The 15,779-nt window shown below is 44.5% G+C and overlaps 1 protein-coding gene across 1 annotated transcript in view; it reads right to left on the reverse strand.

Moving 5' to 3' along the window:
* Nucleotides 1–13,998, reverse strand: part of tfa (transferrin-a) — a 98,208-nt gene extending 84,210 nt beyond the window's left edge. The window contains exons 1-2 of the mRNA XM_070883306.1: nt 13,858–13,998; nt 3,491–3,648 (exon numbers count right to left, since the gene is read on the reverse strand). Coding sequence (XP_070739407.1) covers nt 3,491–3,648; nt 13,858–13,897 — 198 coding nt within the window. The 5' untranslated portion in view covers nt 13,898–13,998. The remainder of the gene's footprint in view (nt 1–3,490; nt 3,649–13,857) is intronic.
* Between the last annotated feature and the right edge of the window lie 1,781 nt (nt 13,999–15,779).

The following is a 15,779-nucleotide window of genomic DNA, read 5'->3' on the forward strand; positions in this document are numbered from 1 at the left end:
GAATTCAAGGGATGAGGTCCCTGTGGCGGAAGATGGGAGTGCATGCTTTACAGATACACAACAATGTGAACATCTGAACAAACATCTTTATCATACTGTGGATGATTGGAATTTAATAGGTGTCTTCGTGGGGACATTCATTCTTTGTGACAAATCGGTGGAAAACAGATAGCTATGGGAATAGGACCTGTCTTTTCCTCACACTCTCTTAATGACCACTTACATGCTGCAGACTCGAGACGGCAGAAGGTACGCTCGACAACATCATGTGCCCAATGTAAGACGTGACAGACTGATCAGGAGGACCAGACGTTACACCCCCCGCAAATACAGGAAGAAGCAGTCTTACCTCAACTTGTTTAACACCACCTGCCTTCAGAGACTGCGTTTCCACAAAGAGGTTATCAGTGAGATATGCCAGCTCATAAGGGGAGATCTGCAGCCTGCCAGCGCCATCAGGACCGCACTGTCCGTCAAGGTCAAAGTCACTGCGGCACTGTTGTTCTATGTGGTGGGTTCTTTTCAGGCCTCAGCTGGCGACATTTGCAGTATGTCTAAGCATACCATACATTGCTGCATTAGACAGGTCACTGAAGCCCTGTATGCACGCAGGATGGATTTTATCAGCTTCCCTATGACCAGGGAGGCTCAGACTGAAAGGGCTTTCAGATTCTACCGAATTGCTAACTTCCCCAAGGTGCAGGAAGCAATAGACTGTACACACATCGTGATTCGGACATCTTTCCAGGATGCAGAGGTTTTCAGGAACTGCAAGGGATTCCACTCCCTGAATGTGCAACTCGTCGACCACCAGCAAATTATTATGGCAGTGAATGCTAACTTTCCAGGCGGCATCCATGATGCTCACATCCTGCATGAGAGCATTGTATCTGACTTGTTTAACAATCAGCCACAAGGTCAATGCTGGATGCTTGGTGTCAAAGGATATGGCCTCGCCACCTGGCTGATGACCCCCCTGTGTGACACCCACACCGAAGCCGAGAGGCCACAGAGCCACTCGCAATATCATCAAGAAAACTATTGGCGTGCATAAGCAGCACTTTAGATGCCTGGACCACTCAGGAGGCGAGCTCCAATACCACCCTGAGCAGGTAGCTCAATTTGTGGTGCTGTGCTCTATGCTGCACAACCTGGCTATCAGGAGGGGACAAGAATTGCGAGAAGAGTGTGACGGTCCACCTCAGGAGAGAGAGGAAGAGGAGGATGAGGAGGTGGATGCTGACATCGGGCCAGACAATCACGCTGATGCTGAAGCCATGCCCTCGCCCCCCTGTAGACCGCATGAAAGGGCTTGTGGTGGCATCATAGCTGCAAGACCTTTAAGTAAGGAGCTCATAAATGACGGCTTTGCCTGAAAGAACATTGGTGTTATTTACAAGGCTGACACACTGCTGGGTGTGCAGGTCATACATCAATGGTGGGCATCACCTTGGTGACAGTTAAAGTTTAAGTTGATTGGTTAAGTGTAATTATAACCTTTGATGTTAAGGAATCACCAGCGTGTAATGGTGCAGCTATCTGAGCCAATGCGTAACAAGGTTATGTTAAATAAAAAACATTTAAACCAAACATTTGTCTGAAATCATAAGTATATTTGCTGTAAAAAACAACCCTTTCTACCCCGCTTCTCATCCTCACCTCTACCCCTTCCCCTTCCGCTCCTGACTCCAAGCCGCGTGGCCGAGAAGTTCCTCAGGCACTGCTCCATTGTGGAGAGGGGGGGAGGTGCATGACGGCCGAACCGTTGCTTGGACGGATACAGGAGAGGACGGTCCCAAGGTGGGAACGTGCTCCAAGCCAGAAGCAAGATGTTGCTCCTAGCTTTCATGTGTCTGGGTGCTTAGTAAGCTTTTTGCTGCTGGTGATTCTCCCTCGTGCCTCCCACAACAGCCAAACAAGTACACACCACACCCGCACACGCTTTCAGTCCCTCTCTGCTCCCTCTCTCTCTGTCTCCTCTTCTGTGCATGTCATGATGACCCGACCTCCTGAATCGCGGGAAACGAGGATTGCCATGCCGTTGCTAAGGACGACGACATTTTACGGCAGAAGGTCAGAGAGATCTAGCGCTAACGCCCATTTCGAATCGCTCGCAGTAACACCCAATTTTTAAAATGGTGACTAGGGGCTTTGAGAATGGGCGACAAGCCGGCGATCTGAAAACCCATTTTTACTGCCCATGACGTAAATACCGCCCATTTTTGGCTGATCTGCACAAAAGTGTAAAATCTAGCCCCATATCTCTTCCCCATCTACTCTAGCTGGGTTTTTTTCTACATACGCACTCCATAGCATATACAATGCTTAGTTTCCATTCTCATTTCACGTTACTTTCCCCACCTCCCATCCACAACCTCTTAATTTTACGTCTCTTAGCTGCTCCCCATTCCAATTTCAGTCTGTCTAGATCCCCTTTTTAAGTTAATTGGATTCTGTTGCTACCTCATGCTGCTCCGAGGATGAAGTGCCACACCATTTTTGAACTTATTGTTTAAACATGACCTTCAAACATTGACAGCTGCTGAGGGAGTCTGTCACCTGCTTTCAATCTGTTGCCATCCGTCAGCATCTGCTGGATTATTTTTTAAGACTGTAACAACGCTCTCAAGAAAACAGCCAGTTGAAGCGTTCCTGATAGAATTGCAATAAATCCTCACTGTACTATTTTCATATCCAAGAGCCTCCTTAAAATGGGCTACTTTGGCCAAGCTTTTGGTCACCTCTCCCAATATCTCCTTTGGCTCGCCATCCATTTTTTTCCTTATGCCACTGCCACGCGCCTTTGGACATTAAAGGCGCTACATAAGTGCAAGTTGTTAAGCCTCTGCTACAACTTCCACCTTCGAATGTTATGCAGCTTAGGCACAATGCAAGACTGCGCAAAAGAACCCAAAGAGGACCACCCGTCTTGGTGCAACTCCTTGACGAGGATCTGCAACTCCTCAGGACCAAAGGAAGCAGCGTTGTCCACATCTAACATTTTTCAGTTCTGACGAAGGGTCATCGACCTGAAACGTTCATTTTGTTTCTCTCTCCACAGATGCTGCCTGACCTGCTGAATATTTCCAGAATTTTCTGTTTTTATTGTCCACATGTCCCTGCTGTGCCATTGTTAACAATTAATCAATTTTGTTGTTACCACCTACAGCAATTTCATAGCTGCTGCTGCATCACCAGAATTTGCTCATCCCAGCCAAATGTTCTACAGGCCAAGATCTGTGAGAAGTTTTGGCTTCTAGCAGTAGCCCAGTCAAATTAGAGGGCAAGACCCCATAGCAAAATTTGGCACAGTATGTGCTATGGATACAACTGTGTAACGGTTGTGTACAACCCCAATTATTCCGGGATTGCAAATGTTTCTATTAACTTAGATGCATCTGGCTAATTATTCAAATCAGCCTGACAATCCTGTAATAAAATAATTGGACCGTAATCGCGATGTCTAGATCTGAATAAAATAAAGCACTACCTTGATAGCAGTCAAACACTCTGCAGTACTGGTCCTCAATATGCAATAGAAGTTGGAGAAGTCATTTTGCATTGCTTTTTTCAAAGCTTTGCATTTAGTATTGCCTTGTAGAGAGAATGTACACCATCTGATATCTGGAGTAGCAGCAAGTGAAAGGGCTGGGGACAAAAGAAAGGAACAATGTCAGACAACAATTATACCGTAGTGAGAAATAGAACAGCAATTATGAGAAAGATGGTGCAGTAATTATAGAGAGAGATGCAGACACTGGAAAGTAATGTTATGAAGGGAGAGAAAGAGAGAGAGAGAGCGAGCTCTGGGATTTTACAGGAGCTAGAGAGACCAGGATGATAATACGGAAGGAGAGGACAGAGATTCTACAGAAGAGAAAGAAAGCACAGTGATAACTAAGGGAGAAAAAGCACAGTAATTATATTGGGAAGAGATTAAGGACAGAGCGAGAGTGCACAGTAATTGAATAGGGGAGAGCGCCAAGGGGTATAAGGAGAGCACAGTAAGTGTATAGGGAGAGAGTACAGTGTGTATAGGGAGAGAGCACAGTGAGTGTATAGGGAGAGCACAGTGAGTGTATAGGGAGAGAGCACAGTGAGTGTATAGGGAGAGAGCACAGTGAGTGTATAGGGAGAGCACAGTGACTATATAGGGAGAGCAGTGAGTGTATAAGGAGAGAGCACAGTGAGTGTATAGGGAGAGAGCACAGTGAGTGTATACATAGAAACATAGAAACATAGAAACATAGAAACATAGAAAATAGGTGCAGAAGTAGGCCATTCGGTCCTTCGAGCCTGCACCGCCATTCAATGAGTTCATGGCTGAACATGCAACTTCAGTACCCCATTCCTGCTTTCTCGCCATACCCCTTGATCCCCCGTAGTAAGGACTACATCTAACTCATTTTTGAATATATTCAGTGAATTGGCCTCAACAACTTTCTGTGGTAGAGAATTCCACAGGTTCACCACTCTCTGGGTGAAGAAGTTTCTCCTCATCTCGGTCCTAAATGGCTTACCCCTTATCCTTTGACTGTGACTCCTGGTTCTGGACTTCCCCAACATTGGGAACATTCTTCCTGCATCTAACCTGTCTAAACCCTTCAGAATTTTAAACGTTTCTATCAGATCCCCTCTCATTCTTCTGAACTCCAGTGAATACAAGCCCAGTTGATCCAGTCTTTCTTAATATGTCAGTCCTGCCATCCCAGGAATCAGTCTGGTGAACCTTCGCTGCACTCCCTCAATAGCAAGAATGTCCTTCCTCATGTTAGGAGACCAAAACTGTACACAATACTCCAGGTGTGGCCTCACCAAGGCCCTGTACAACTGTATTAACACCTCCTTGCCCCTGTACTCAAATCCCCTCGCTATGAAGGCCAACATGCCATTTGCTTTCTTAACTACCTGCTGTACCTGCATGCCAACCTTCAATGACTGATGTACCATGACACCCAGGTCTCGTTGCACCTTCCCTTTTCCTAATCTGTCACCATTCAGATAATAGTCTGTCTCTCTGTTTTTACCACCAAAGTGGATAACCTCACATTTATCCACTTTATACTTCATCTGCCATGCATTTGCCCACTCACCTAACCTATCCAAGTCACTCTGCAGCCTCATAACATCCTCCTCGCAGCTCACACTGCCACCCAACTTAGTGCAATCCGCAAATTTGGAGATACTACATTTAATCCCCTCGTCTAAATTATTAATGTACAATGTAAACAGCTGGGGCCCCAGCACAGAACCTTGCGGTGCCCCACTAGTCACTAGTATAGGAAGAGCAGTGAGTGTATAGGAAGAGCAGTGAGTGTATAGGGAGAGCAGTGAGTGTATAGGGAGAGAGCACAGTGAGTGTATAGAGAGAGCACATTGAGTGTATAGGGAGAGAGCACAGTGAGTGTATAGGGAGAGCACATTGCGTGTATAGGGAGAGAGCACAGTGAGTGTATAGGGAGAGCAGTGAGTGTATAGAGAGAGTACAGTGAGTGTATAGGGAGAGAGCACAATGAGTGTATAGGGAGAGAGCACAGTGAGTGTATAGGGAGAGAGCACAGTGAGTGTATAGGGAGAGAGCACAGTGAGTGTATAGGGAGAGCAGTGAGTGTATAGGGAGCGAGCACAGTGGGTGTATAGGGAGAACAGTGAGTGCATAGGGAGAGCAGTGAGTGAATAGGGAGAGAGCACAGTGAGTGTATAGGGAGAGAGCACAGTGAGTGTATAGGGAGAGCAGTGAGTGTATAGGGAGAGCACAGTGAGTGTATAGGGAGAACAGTGAGTATATAGGGAGAGAGCACAGTGAGTATACAGGGAGCGAGCACAGTGAGTGTATAGGGAGAGAGAACAGTGAGTTTATAGGAAGGGAGCACAGTGATTATACTGGGCGAGAGTGTACTAATTATGTAGGAGAGAGAGCACAGTGATTGCATCGGAGAGAGAACATTGATTCAATATGGGAGAGAGAAGAAAGTGATTATACGGGGATAAGTGTGACAAGTATAAGGAGAGTGTGTGTAGACTGCAATTATGCAGGTGAATGAGACAATCATTAATCATTGCACAGAGAAAAGAGGACAGTGATCATTCCAGATAGATTAACTATACAGAAATGAGAATGGACTGTGATTATGCACTGGAGGAAAGGAGGAAAAGAGTGGCGAGGACGAGAAGAGCGGGAGGCAGAGACAAGAGGAAAGAGAACAGTGATTATATATGAAGGAGAAGGGACAGTAGTTACACAGGAGAGAGTGAACACAGTGTAGACAAACGCAGGAGAGGAAGTGATTATAAAGGAAAGAGAGAGCACAGTGATCTACAAGAGAGAGAGGGCAAGGGAAAGATAGTGCATGGTATACAAGAGTGAGAGAGAGAGAACATCAATAATACTGGAAAGGGATAGAGAAGAGAAATTGTACAGGTGAAGTAAAAACAATGATAAACTGGAGAAAGAGAACAGGAGTGGAAGTACACCCATTGTACAGGAGCTGGAAACAGAAAACAGTGACTATCCAGAAGACAGAGATCATACAGGGAAAAGCATAGCATCGTACAGGAGAGAAAAAGAGTATGTGTACAAAAGATGGAGTGAGTTGGGAGAGTGATTATACAGAAGAGAATGGGCAGCATTTATATGAGAGGGGGAACAATGGTTATATAGGGCTCAATTTTTCCCAGTGTTTGCGCTGCTTTTTTTGGAGTAGGCTGCTTTTTCTGGCCTAACTTAAAAATCCCCAGTTTCCTCAATCAATTTGCACCAGCGTAACTCAGTTAGCTATGTTATTGTTAAGTAAGTTTTTTATTCCTCAAAAGGGGGTGTATCTAGCTATCTACGCCAATTCTGGCCATTTAGGGAACTTTGGCCAGCTGATAGTTACTTCATTTCTGCTTAGGCCAGCGTATGTGGCCTCTCGAGAAAACACTTGCGGAGAGTTAAAGAAATCGGCGCAGCTAAGTAAATCGGAGGCCATTCGGCCTGGGCTAGGGGCGGGAAGTGGAGCGGAGCGGAGCGGGACCGGTACTCACTCGGGACCGGAGAGGCTCGGCGGGAGAGGGAGAAAACTGACCGGCACTCACTCAGGGGCCACAGACCAGGAAGACACGCACTCGGGGACCAGAGAGGGTCGCAGACAGCCGATCTGAAGGCTTGGTGCCCGGGGAGGGAGGAGCGAGAGAGAGGTCAGAAGACTCAAGGGGGAGGGGGGTGGGGGAGAGAGGAGAGGATGCAAGACCTTTGGGCCTACTGTGCATGCGCGGCCATTTCAGCGACGTCAAGAACGTCAGTTTTTTCCCTGTGCAAGCGCAGAAGGCCCGGCTGCTTTTTCCAGCGCAGACCACGGCTCCACCCCCCGATGCGACTGGCCATGCTGCGCGGCTCCAGATTACAGCACAAACATCGGGGAAAGTTCGGACATGTTTCTCTGGATCATTTCTTGACCTAACTAAGCGGCGCAACTCTGGCAATACGCCAGAAAATGGGCTTGGGGAAAATTGAGCCCATAGAGAGGACACAGTGATTAGGCAGGGGAGAGAAAGGACAGCAATATACATGAGAGATGGGGGTGGCACATATACTGGAGACAGAGAGGGGGAGGTTAGTGATTACACAGAGAGAAAAAGCACAGTGATCATGTGGATGAGAGAGACCAATGAGTCTACAGGAAAGTGAGAAAGAGAACAGTGATTATACAGGATATATAGTGTCAGAGACCAGCAATACAGGAAAGAGGTAGAGCGAGATCAATGATTATCTAGGTGAAGAAGAAAGAAAACAGTGATTATACAAGAGAGAAAGTGGTCAGCCATTATAAGAGATAGAGGATAGCATCTAAACAAGGAAAGAGAAGGCAATAATAGAGGAGAGACATAGGACATTCATTATAAAGGAGAAAGAGAGAGCGGTAACAGGAATTATACAGCAGAGAGAAAGATGATAGTGGTTATATGAGGGCAAGAGATAAGGACAGCACTTATACAGGAAAGAGAGGACAGTGATTATAAGAGATAAAAAGCAGCAATGTTGCAGTGGAATCTAGCAATGAGCAAGAAGGAAAGATAGAAAGAGGAGGGCAAATGATACAAGAGAATAAGAGATCATACATGGATCCCTGTATGATCTCTGTCTTCTGCATAAGACAGAGGAAAAAGAGAGAGAGAGAGAAAAATAGAGCAAGTACAATGATATACAGGAGAGGGAGAGAAAAAGGGTAACAGCTTATTACACAGGAGTGACAGAGAGAGACAAAACATTTGTACAGGAGATGGCGTTTGCACAAGAGAGGCTGTAGCTTTGTGCCTCTCTAATTGAGGACAGTTTAAAGTGAGGAGTCATGTGTACCAGCAGCTCAATAGAATACAGCCAGACTGAACCATCCTTTGGATCTGGCGGGTTGGAAAAAATGGACTGGTGCAATACTGCACCTATAGAAAGTTTGCAGCATGGCAGAGGAGTTTAGCTGTGGCTATTCCAAGAGCTCAGCCTTTCTAAAACCTCCCCAGTACAGTGAGACTGACTGGTTAATTATGAATCAAGGTGCTAAGTTAAAGTGATTAGTGAGCTTTGTTAAGGTGTAGGGTTACGAACATATGAAAAATGATAGACCGGAACAGACCCCTTTGGTCCATCCAGCCTGTCCCTATCTGTGAACCATCAGATTTTAAACTGAGGGATATATGAAGGTGATATCATGTCACCAATTTTTGGTGATGCCACCATGTAGCCAACCCTGTTGATGTCAGAAGTGCTGAATCTTGCTGTGCCCAAAATGGTTAGTGCGTTTCCCTAGTTTGCAACGGTGACTTCAAAAATACTTAATTGGCTATTAAGTGCTTTGAGATGTTCTGAGGGTGTATAAATGTAAATTATTTCTTTTGGAGTGAACCTTTATAAATATACATAGAAATAATTTCTGCAGACTATTTCACATGAGAGAATATACCCCAATGTGCCGTCCGAAAACTATAACAGTGAGTCACGTATGCCATGGTAATCTAATAACAAAATAATTTTTTTGTTTCTTGCCAGTCAGTCTTTAGTTATACTTTTTGACCCTAGAAATTGTTAGTGATATTAGCACGTTCATACCATATTCCTTTGTGTGCTAGTCTAACACAAGCATGAATCCACCTATTTTAGATGGGTTAACATGACTGTTAAAATAGCACGCAGAGAAATGTCATGTAACCGTGTTTGTCTGCTATTATCACCAAAAGTAATTTCTGAACTTTGGTTTTGAAATGAATCACTGATAATATAATGGCACATAATTAAAAATAAATACAGCTTTCTATTGCAGTAACTGCCACAGAAGCCTTACAATTGGCATGGTTGGCCACATTGCCTTGACCTGGTGCTATTTGCCATCTCGTGCTCTTGGAGCGAGGACCTTAGCCTCCGAAAATAAAAAAAAGTGGGTGCACTTGATCTACCTTCCACTACACCCCAGCAAACAGCTCTTAATGAGTCATTGTTAGTTAATTAAGGAGAAGCTTCTTCACCCAGAGAGTGGTTTTAGAATGTGAACTCTCTACCACAAGGAGTATTTGAGATGAATAGCATAGATACATTTAAGAGGAAGCTAGATAAGTACATGAGGAAGAAAGGAATAGAAGGATATGCTGATAGGCATAGGCCAGTTGGACCGAATGGCCTGTTTCTGTGTTGTATATTTAATGTAAGTCTATGTAACTTTTGTCCTTGTGAAATTGAAATCCAGTGTTGTTATTGAGAAACAATTGGCTGTTGTTGAAACAGATGCGAGGACAAATTCGAGCAGTAAAGTGGCAATGTGACTCGCAAGCTGAAATTTCTGCTCTAGAGGTATAATTAGCCAAGTCATGTTGTACAATAATGGACCAATCGGTGGCATCAAATGTAGTAAAGAAGCTGCAGCAGTTTACAACTTAACCTGTGACAACAATCAACATCCCTTAACAATACATTTCCTAGTTACACAAATTCTTTCACTTTGTTCTGTCCCTCTTCTCAGTGTCTCTAACTCTGTGTGTGTGTATTGGTATCTGTCTTTTTTTCTGTCTCTCATGTTGGCTAGAAATTACTATTGCCTCTCATAGCAGATTAACATTTAACACGTTTGTATGATTTTACTTTACTATTTTAATAGCGGCATTAACCTGTTGAACAACAGACAGATGAATGTCATGAGTGCATCAAGTGTCCTTCTATTATTATCATCAAAAATAATTTCTAGCTTTCTGTGTATGTGTGTGTGCATCTCTCCATCCGGGTCTCTGTCTCTGGCCTAGAAGTCCGTTCACGCCTGTGCGAACTAGGCACAGGGATCAATCCCACCACCTCAACTTGAGCACAAAGATCTAGGCTGACACTCCAGTGCAGTGCTGAGGGAGTGCTGCACTGTCAGAGGTGTCGCGTTTCAGATGAGATGTTAAACCGTGGCCCCGCCTGCCTTCTCAGGTGAACGTAAAAGATCCCATGGCACTATTTTGAAGAAAAGCAGGGGAGTTATCCACGGTGTTCTGGCCAATATTTATCCCTCAATCAACATCACTAAAACAGATTATCTGCTCATTATCACATTGCTGTTGGTGGGAGCTTGCTGTGCGGAGATTAGTTGCCGGGTTTACTACCGTGACTACACTCCAAAAGTATTTAATTTGCTGTAAAGCGCTTTGGGACATCCTGAGGTTGTGAAAAGCACTATATAAATGCCGGTCTTTCTTTCTTTTAAGAACTCGTAGGCTTGAGGCAAACCCACTATTCGGCCTCGAGCCTCATTGAAATGACACCGGCGAGCTGCAGACCCTTGCTGGCCGCCTCCTGGCAGCTCGCTGGTGAGGAGGCTTCCAATCTCAAGCTGCTGCATCGCCGACCAGCAGCAGCTATGGGGTAAGTCCTATGAAGGGAAATGGAAAGAAGAAAGACTTGGATTTATATAGCGCCTTTCACGACCATCGGATGTCTCAAAGCGCTTTACAGCTTTTGGAATGTAGCTACTGTTGTAATGTAGGAAACGTGGCAGCCAATTTTTGCACAGCAAGCTCCCACAATCGGCAATATGATAATGACCAGATAAACTGTGTTTCTGTTATAGAAACATAGAAACATAGAAAATAGGTGCAGGAGTAGGCCATTCAGCCCTTCGAGCCTGCACCGCCATTCAATGAGTTCATGGCTGAACATGCAACTTCAGTACCCCATTCCTGCTTTCTCGCCATACCCCTTGATCCCCCTTGCAGTAAGGACTACATCTAATTCCTTTTTGAATATATTTAGTGAATTGGCCTCAACAACTTTCTGTGGTAAAGAATTCCACAGGTTCACCACTCTCTGGGTGAAGAAGTTTCTCCTTATCTCGGTCCTAAATGGCTTACCCCTTATCCTTAGACTGTGACCCCTGGTTCTGAAATTCCCCAACATTGGGAACATTCTTCCTGCATCTAACCTGTCGAAACCAGTCAGAATCTTAAACGTTTCTATGAGATCCCCTCTCATTCTTCTGAACTCCAGTGAATATAAGCCCAGTTGATCCAGTCTTTCTTGATATGTCAGTCCCGCCAGCCCGGGAATCAGTCTGGTGAACCTTCGCTGCACTCCCTCAATAGCAAGAATGTCCTTCCTCAAGTTAGGAGACCAAAACTGTACACAATACTCCAGTGTTGAAGAGGGATAAATATTGGCCAGGCCACCGGGGATAACTCCCTTGCTCTTCTTCAAAATAGTGGCATGGGATCTTTTATGTCCACTTGAGAGAGCAGAAGGGACTTCAGTTTAACAACTCACCCCCGACAGTGCAGCACTCCCTCAGCACTGCACTGAAGTGTCCACCTAGATTTTTTTTGTGCTCAATTCCCTGGAGTGGGACTTGAATCGGCAACCTTCTGACTCAGAGGGCAACAGTGCTACCCACTGAAGCACAGCTAACACTGTGGAAGGAGATTGGGAGAGCGGGCAATTGGGAGAGGGTGTGACTAAGAAAAAGGGCAACCAGGAGGGTGGGCAACTAAGAGGGGGCTGAATGGGATAGGAGGGCTATAAGGTAAGAGGCAATCAGGAAAGAAGAGCAACCGGGGGAGGGGTGTGACTGGATAAGGGAAGATGACTGGGAGAGGGGAGTAGATGATTGGGCAGGGATGGAGGTGGCTATCAAGGGGTTGGGGGACAGCAAGACAGATATCAACACGCACACACACATAGAGTTAGAGACACTAAGAGAGACAGAGCAAAGAGAAATAATTATTTTTTTTAACTTCTGCCAACTTTGTGTAACTGGGAAATATACTTTTAAAGAGTGTTGATTGGTGTCACATGTTCAGGCCAAGCCAATCTGTTTCAGGTGTGGACCCTGGTTGCCAACTTCTTGACTATACCAACATGGTGGGTGGCACACCACCAGCTTATAATGAGCGCGCATTTCCTGCCCACCATATTGCAGGCTTATGCATCCATTTAGCACCTAGAAAATGGATGTGGTACCATCAAACGTCTAGCAACTGTCTCCCTCCATCTCGCTGTTTAACCTTGTAGGTTGGATATTCAACTTATCTTCCAGGCATAAAACTGGCGCTGTGCATTATAAAAATTGTCCATTTTCATTTCCTTGAATTCAGGCCCCGTCAGCCTGTCCGGACTTCCGATGCCCGGTCCCCTGACTATCCCCAGCCTTCCTTCGCCCCATCCCCGATCTCCGGCCCCCTCTGATCCCCTGCCTTCCTAGCAACCAACCCTCACATGTTCAATCCCACCCTCCCTCCTCTCTGCTACCCGCCCAACACCAGCCAGCCTCTCAATTTGGCTGGCTGCGGGTGGCAAAGAGAAAAACAATATGTTAATCAGGTTCTGCTGTTTAATTCAGCAGGGCCTTTAAGAAACTTGTTCTCCCGGGTTTCCCGACCCCATTCCAGTACCCCACCCCGACTCCCTACCCGCCTCCAAGTTAAATGCTGCTTTTCTGCATCTCTCTGTCTGTAACTCTGCAGTTCTCTCTGTCTGTAACTGCACATCTCTATAAGTCTATTTCTTTCTATAACTATTATATAGAATAAATCATGGGTGTCTTGTTCAATGCTATCTTACTAAGTGTGAGCAGATACAGACACTGAATAAACAATGGTTTCTGATCTTGTCACTCTACTAACACTGCCATGCACTCCTCTGTTTGGTTTCAGTTCTAATTGTATTGTACAGAATTTCAGTCTCAATCTACAAAATTTATTCCCTAAATATATTTCCTGGGACACACTGTCAAGAGTTAAAAACTAGGGAATGAAGCCTAACTTCTATCTTTTTTTCTGCTGATTGTCATGGCAATGAGTGAACTGTTAAACATTCATTTCTAACCCTTAATCTCTCAGTTACAAGCTGTCCTTTTATAGGATTATAGGAAATTACAACACAGAAGGCCATTCGGCCCACCGTGTCCATGCCAGTCGAAAAAAGAGTTACCCAGCCTAATCCCACCTTCCAGCACTAGGTCCGTGGCCCTGTGGGTTACGGCTCTTTAAGTCCACATCCAAGTACCTTTTAAATGTGATGATGGTTTCTGCCTCTACCACCCTTTCAGGCAGTGAGTTCCAGCTGCCCACCACCCTCTGGGTGAAGAAATGTTTCCTCATCTCCCCTCTAGTCCTTCTACCAACTACTTTAAATCTATGCTCCCTGGTTATTGACCCGTCTGCTAAGGGACTTTAAAAAATCCCCAGTGAATTTATGCTGGATCTTCTATGATTTAAAAAAAACTGTACGGTAAAGATTCTGTGCTTTTGTTCATGTAAAGAACTGAAAGTTTAAGATAAATAAATATTTCTGGAAACGAATGATACATTTGGAAAAAATACTTTCAGATAAATTCCCTCAAAATAAATTAGTTTAATACTCACAAATAGTTACCGAGAGTATAACAGCGTAGAATAAAGTCATCTTGCCAAACTGTGGACTGAAGTAGGAACAGAGAAGTAGTGGGGCTTCTGTCACAACCCAGCTGGGAGGTGAGTTTGTGATGGGACTTCAGTGCTCCCTCTCTCCTTTATAAAGTCTAGAAATGACTCTGTTAGCAGAATGAGAGATAAGACTGACCTTGGCCTGTTTGAGTTCTATTTCACAAGAGGAGTTAGCAAAACTCAGTCCACTTCTGATATATTCACATAAACCCTTGTTTAAGCTAGCCGGATTGCAGCGAGGGGACAGAGTGTAGTCTCATAGGGGCTACAAATTTGCCAAGTCAGTTGGTGAATAAAGATTGTATTATTTCCATCATTTAGTTTCTGTATTTTGTCCTTCTCTGATTTTTTTTGTGTGTTTACTCTTTTCTTGGCATTAAAAAGATATTATTTGTTTAATTTATTCAGTTATTCTTTTAATTCACAGGTTTCCTTACTTTCCTTATTATCTTCAATCATTTAAGTTACTTGATCGTGAGTTTAGAAATGCTTGTGCGCGACACCGGTATGCAAATACATCACACGTCTGTGCAACACTTTGTCCACTATTTTAACCGATGTGTTAACATGTAAAATATGTAGCGTGCCTCTGGCGTTAAATAGCAAAGTAATATCATTTCTGGCCTCTGATCCTTTGTATTGAGATGGGAGCAGATATTTTAAATACCTCACATATAGAGGGTCTCTCTGTACTTTAGTTAGTTGGGAAGAGGATCTTCCGGTCCTTTCACTGTCAAATCACTGTCTTATTTCATTTCTCTTCTGTAGCTCGATCTTGCTTTTATAATTTTTCTCTTTCTATTTATTCTCGTCTTTTCCTTTCAACTATTTACCCTTTGATGCTTCTATCTAATCTTTTTCCAGTTTTTCATTTTTTTTTCAACTCCTTCAATTGAAATTAATTTTTGTACCTTTCACAAATTTATTTTGTGGTCTGATTTTTCTCACTTTCTCCACAAATCCTTCCTTCCTTCTCTTCCTCTTAGAAACATAGAAACATAGAAAATAGGTGCGGGAGTAGGCCATTCGGCCCTTCGAGCCTGCACTGCCATTCAATGAGTTCATAGCTGAACATGCAACTTCAGTATCCCATTCCTGCTTTCTCGCCATACCCCTTGATCCCCCTAGTAGTAAGGACTTCATCTAACTCCTTTTTGAATATATTTAGTGAATTGGCCTCAACAACTTTCTGTGGTAGAGAATTCCACAGGTTCACCACTCTCTGGGTGAAGAAGATTCTCATCATCTCGGTCCTAAATGGCTTACCCCTTATCCTTAGACTGTGACCCCTGGTTCTGGACTTCCCCAACATTGAGAACATTCTTCCTGCATCTAACCTGTCTAAACCCGTCAGAATTTTAAACGTTTCTATCAGATCCCCTCTCATTCTTCTGAACTCCAGTGAATACAAGCCCAGTTGATCCAGTCTTTCTTGATATGTCAGTCCCGCCATCCCGGGAATCAGTCTGGTGAACCTTCACTGCACTCCCTCAATAGCATGAATGTCCTTCCTCAAGTTAGGAGACCAAAACTGTACACAATACTCCAGGTGTGGCCTCACCAAGGCCTGTACAACTGTAGTAACATCTCCCTGCCCCTATACTCAAATCCCCTCACTATGAAGGCCAACATGCCATTTGCCTTCTTAACCGTCTGCTGTACCTGCATGCCAACCTTCAATGACTGATGTACTATGACACCCAGGTCTCGTTGCACCTCCCCTTTTCCTAATCTGTCACCATTCAGATAATAGCCTGTCTCTCTGTTTTTACAACCAAAGTGGATAACCTCACATTTATCCACATTATACTTCATCTGCCATGCATTTGCCCACTCACCTAACCTATCCAAGTCACTCTGCA

This window comes from Pristiophorus japonicus, chromosome 6 (assembly GCF_044704955.1).
Source record: "Pristiophorus japonicus isolate sPriJap1 chromosome 6, sPriJap1.hap1, whole genome shotgun sequence".
Taxonomy (NCBI): Eukaryota; Metazoa; Chordata; class Chondrichthyes; family Pristiophoridae; genus Pristiophorus; species Pristiophorus japonicus.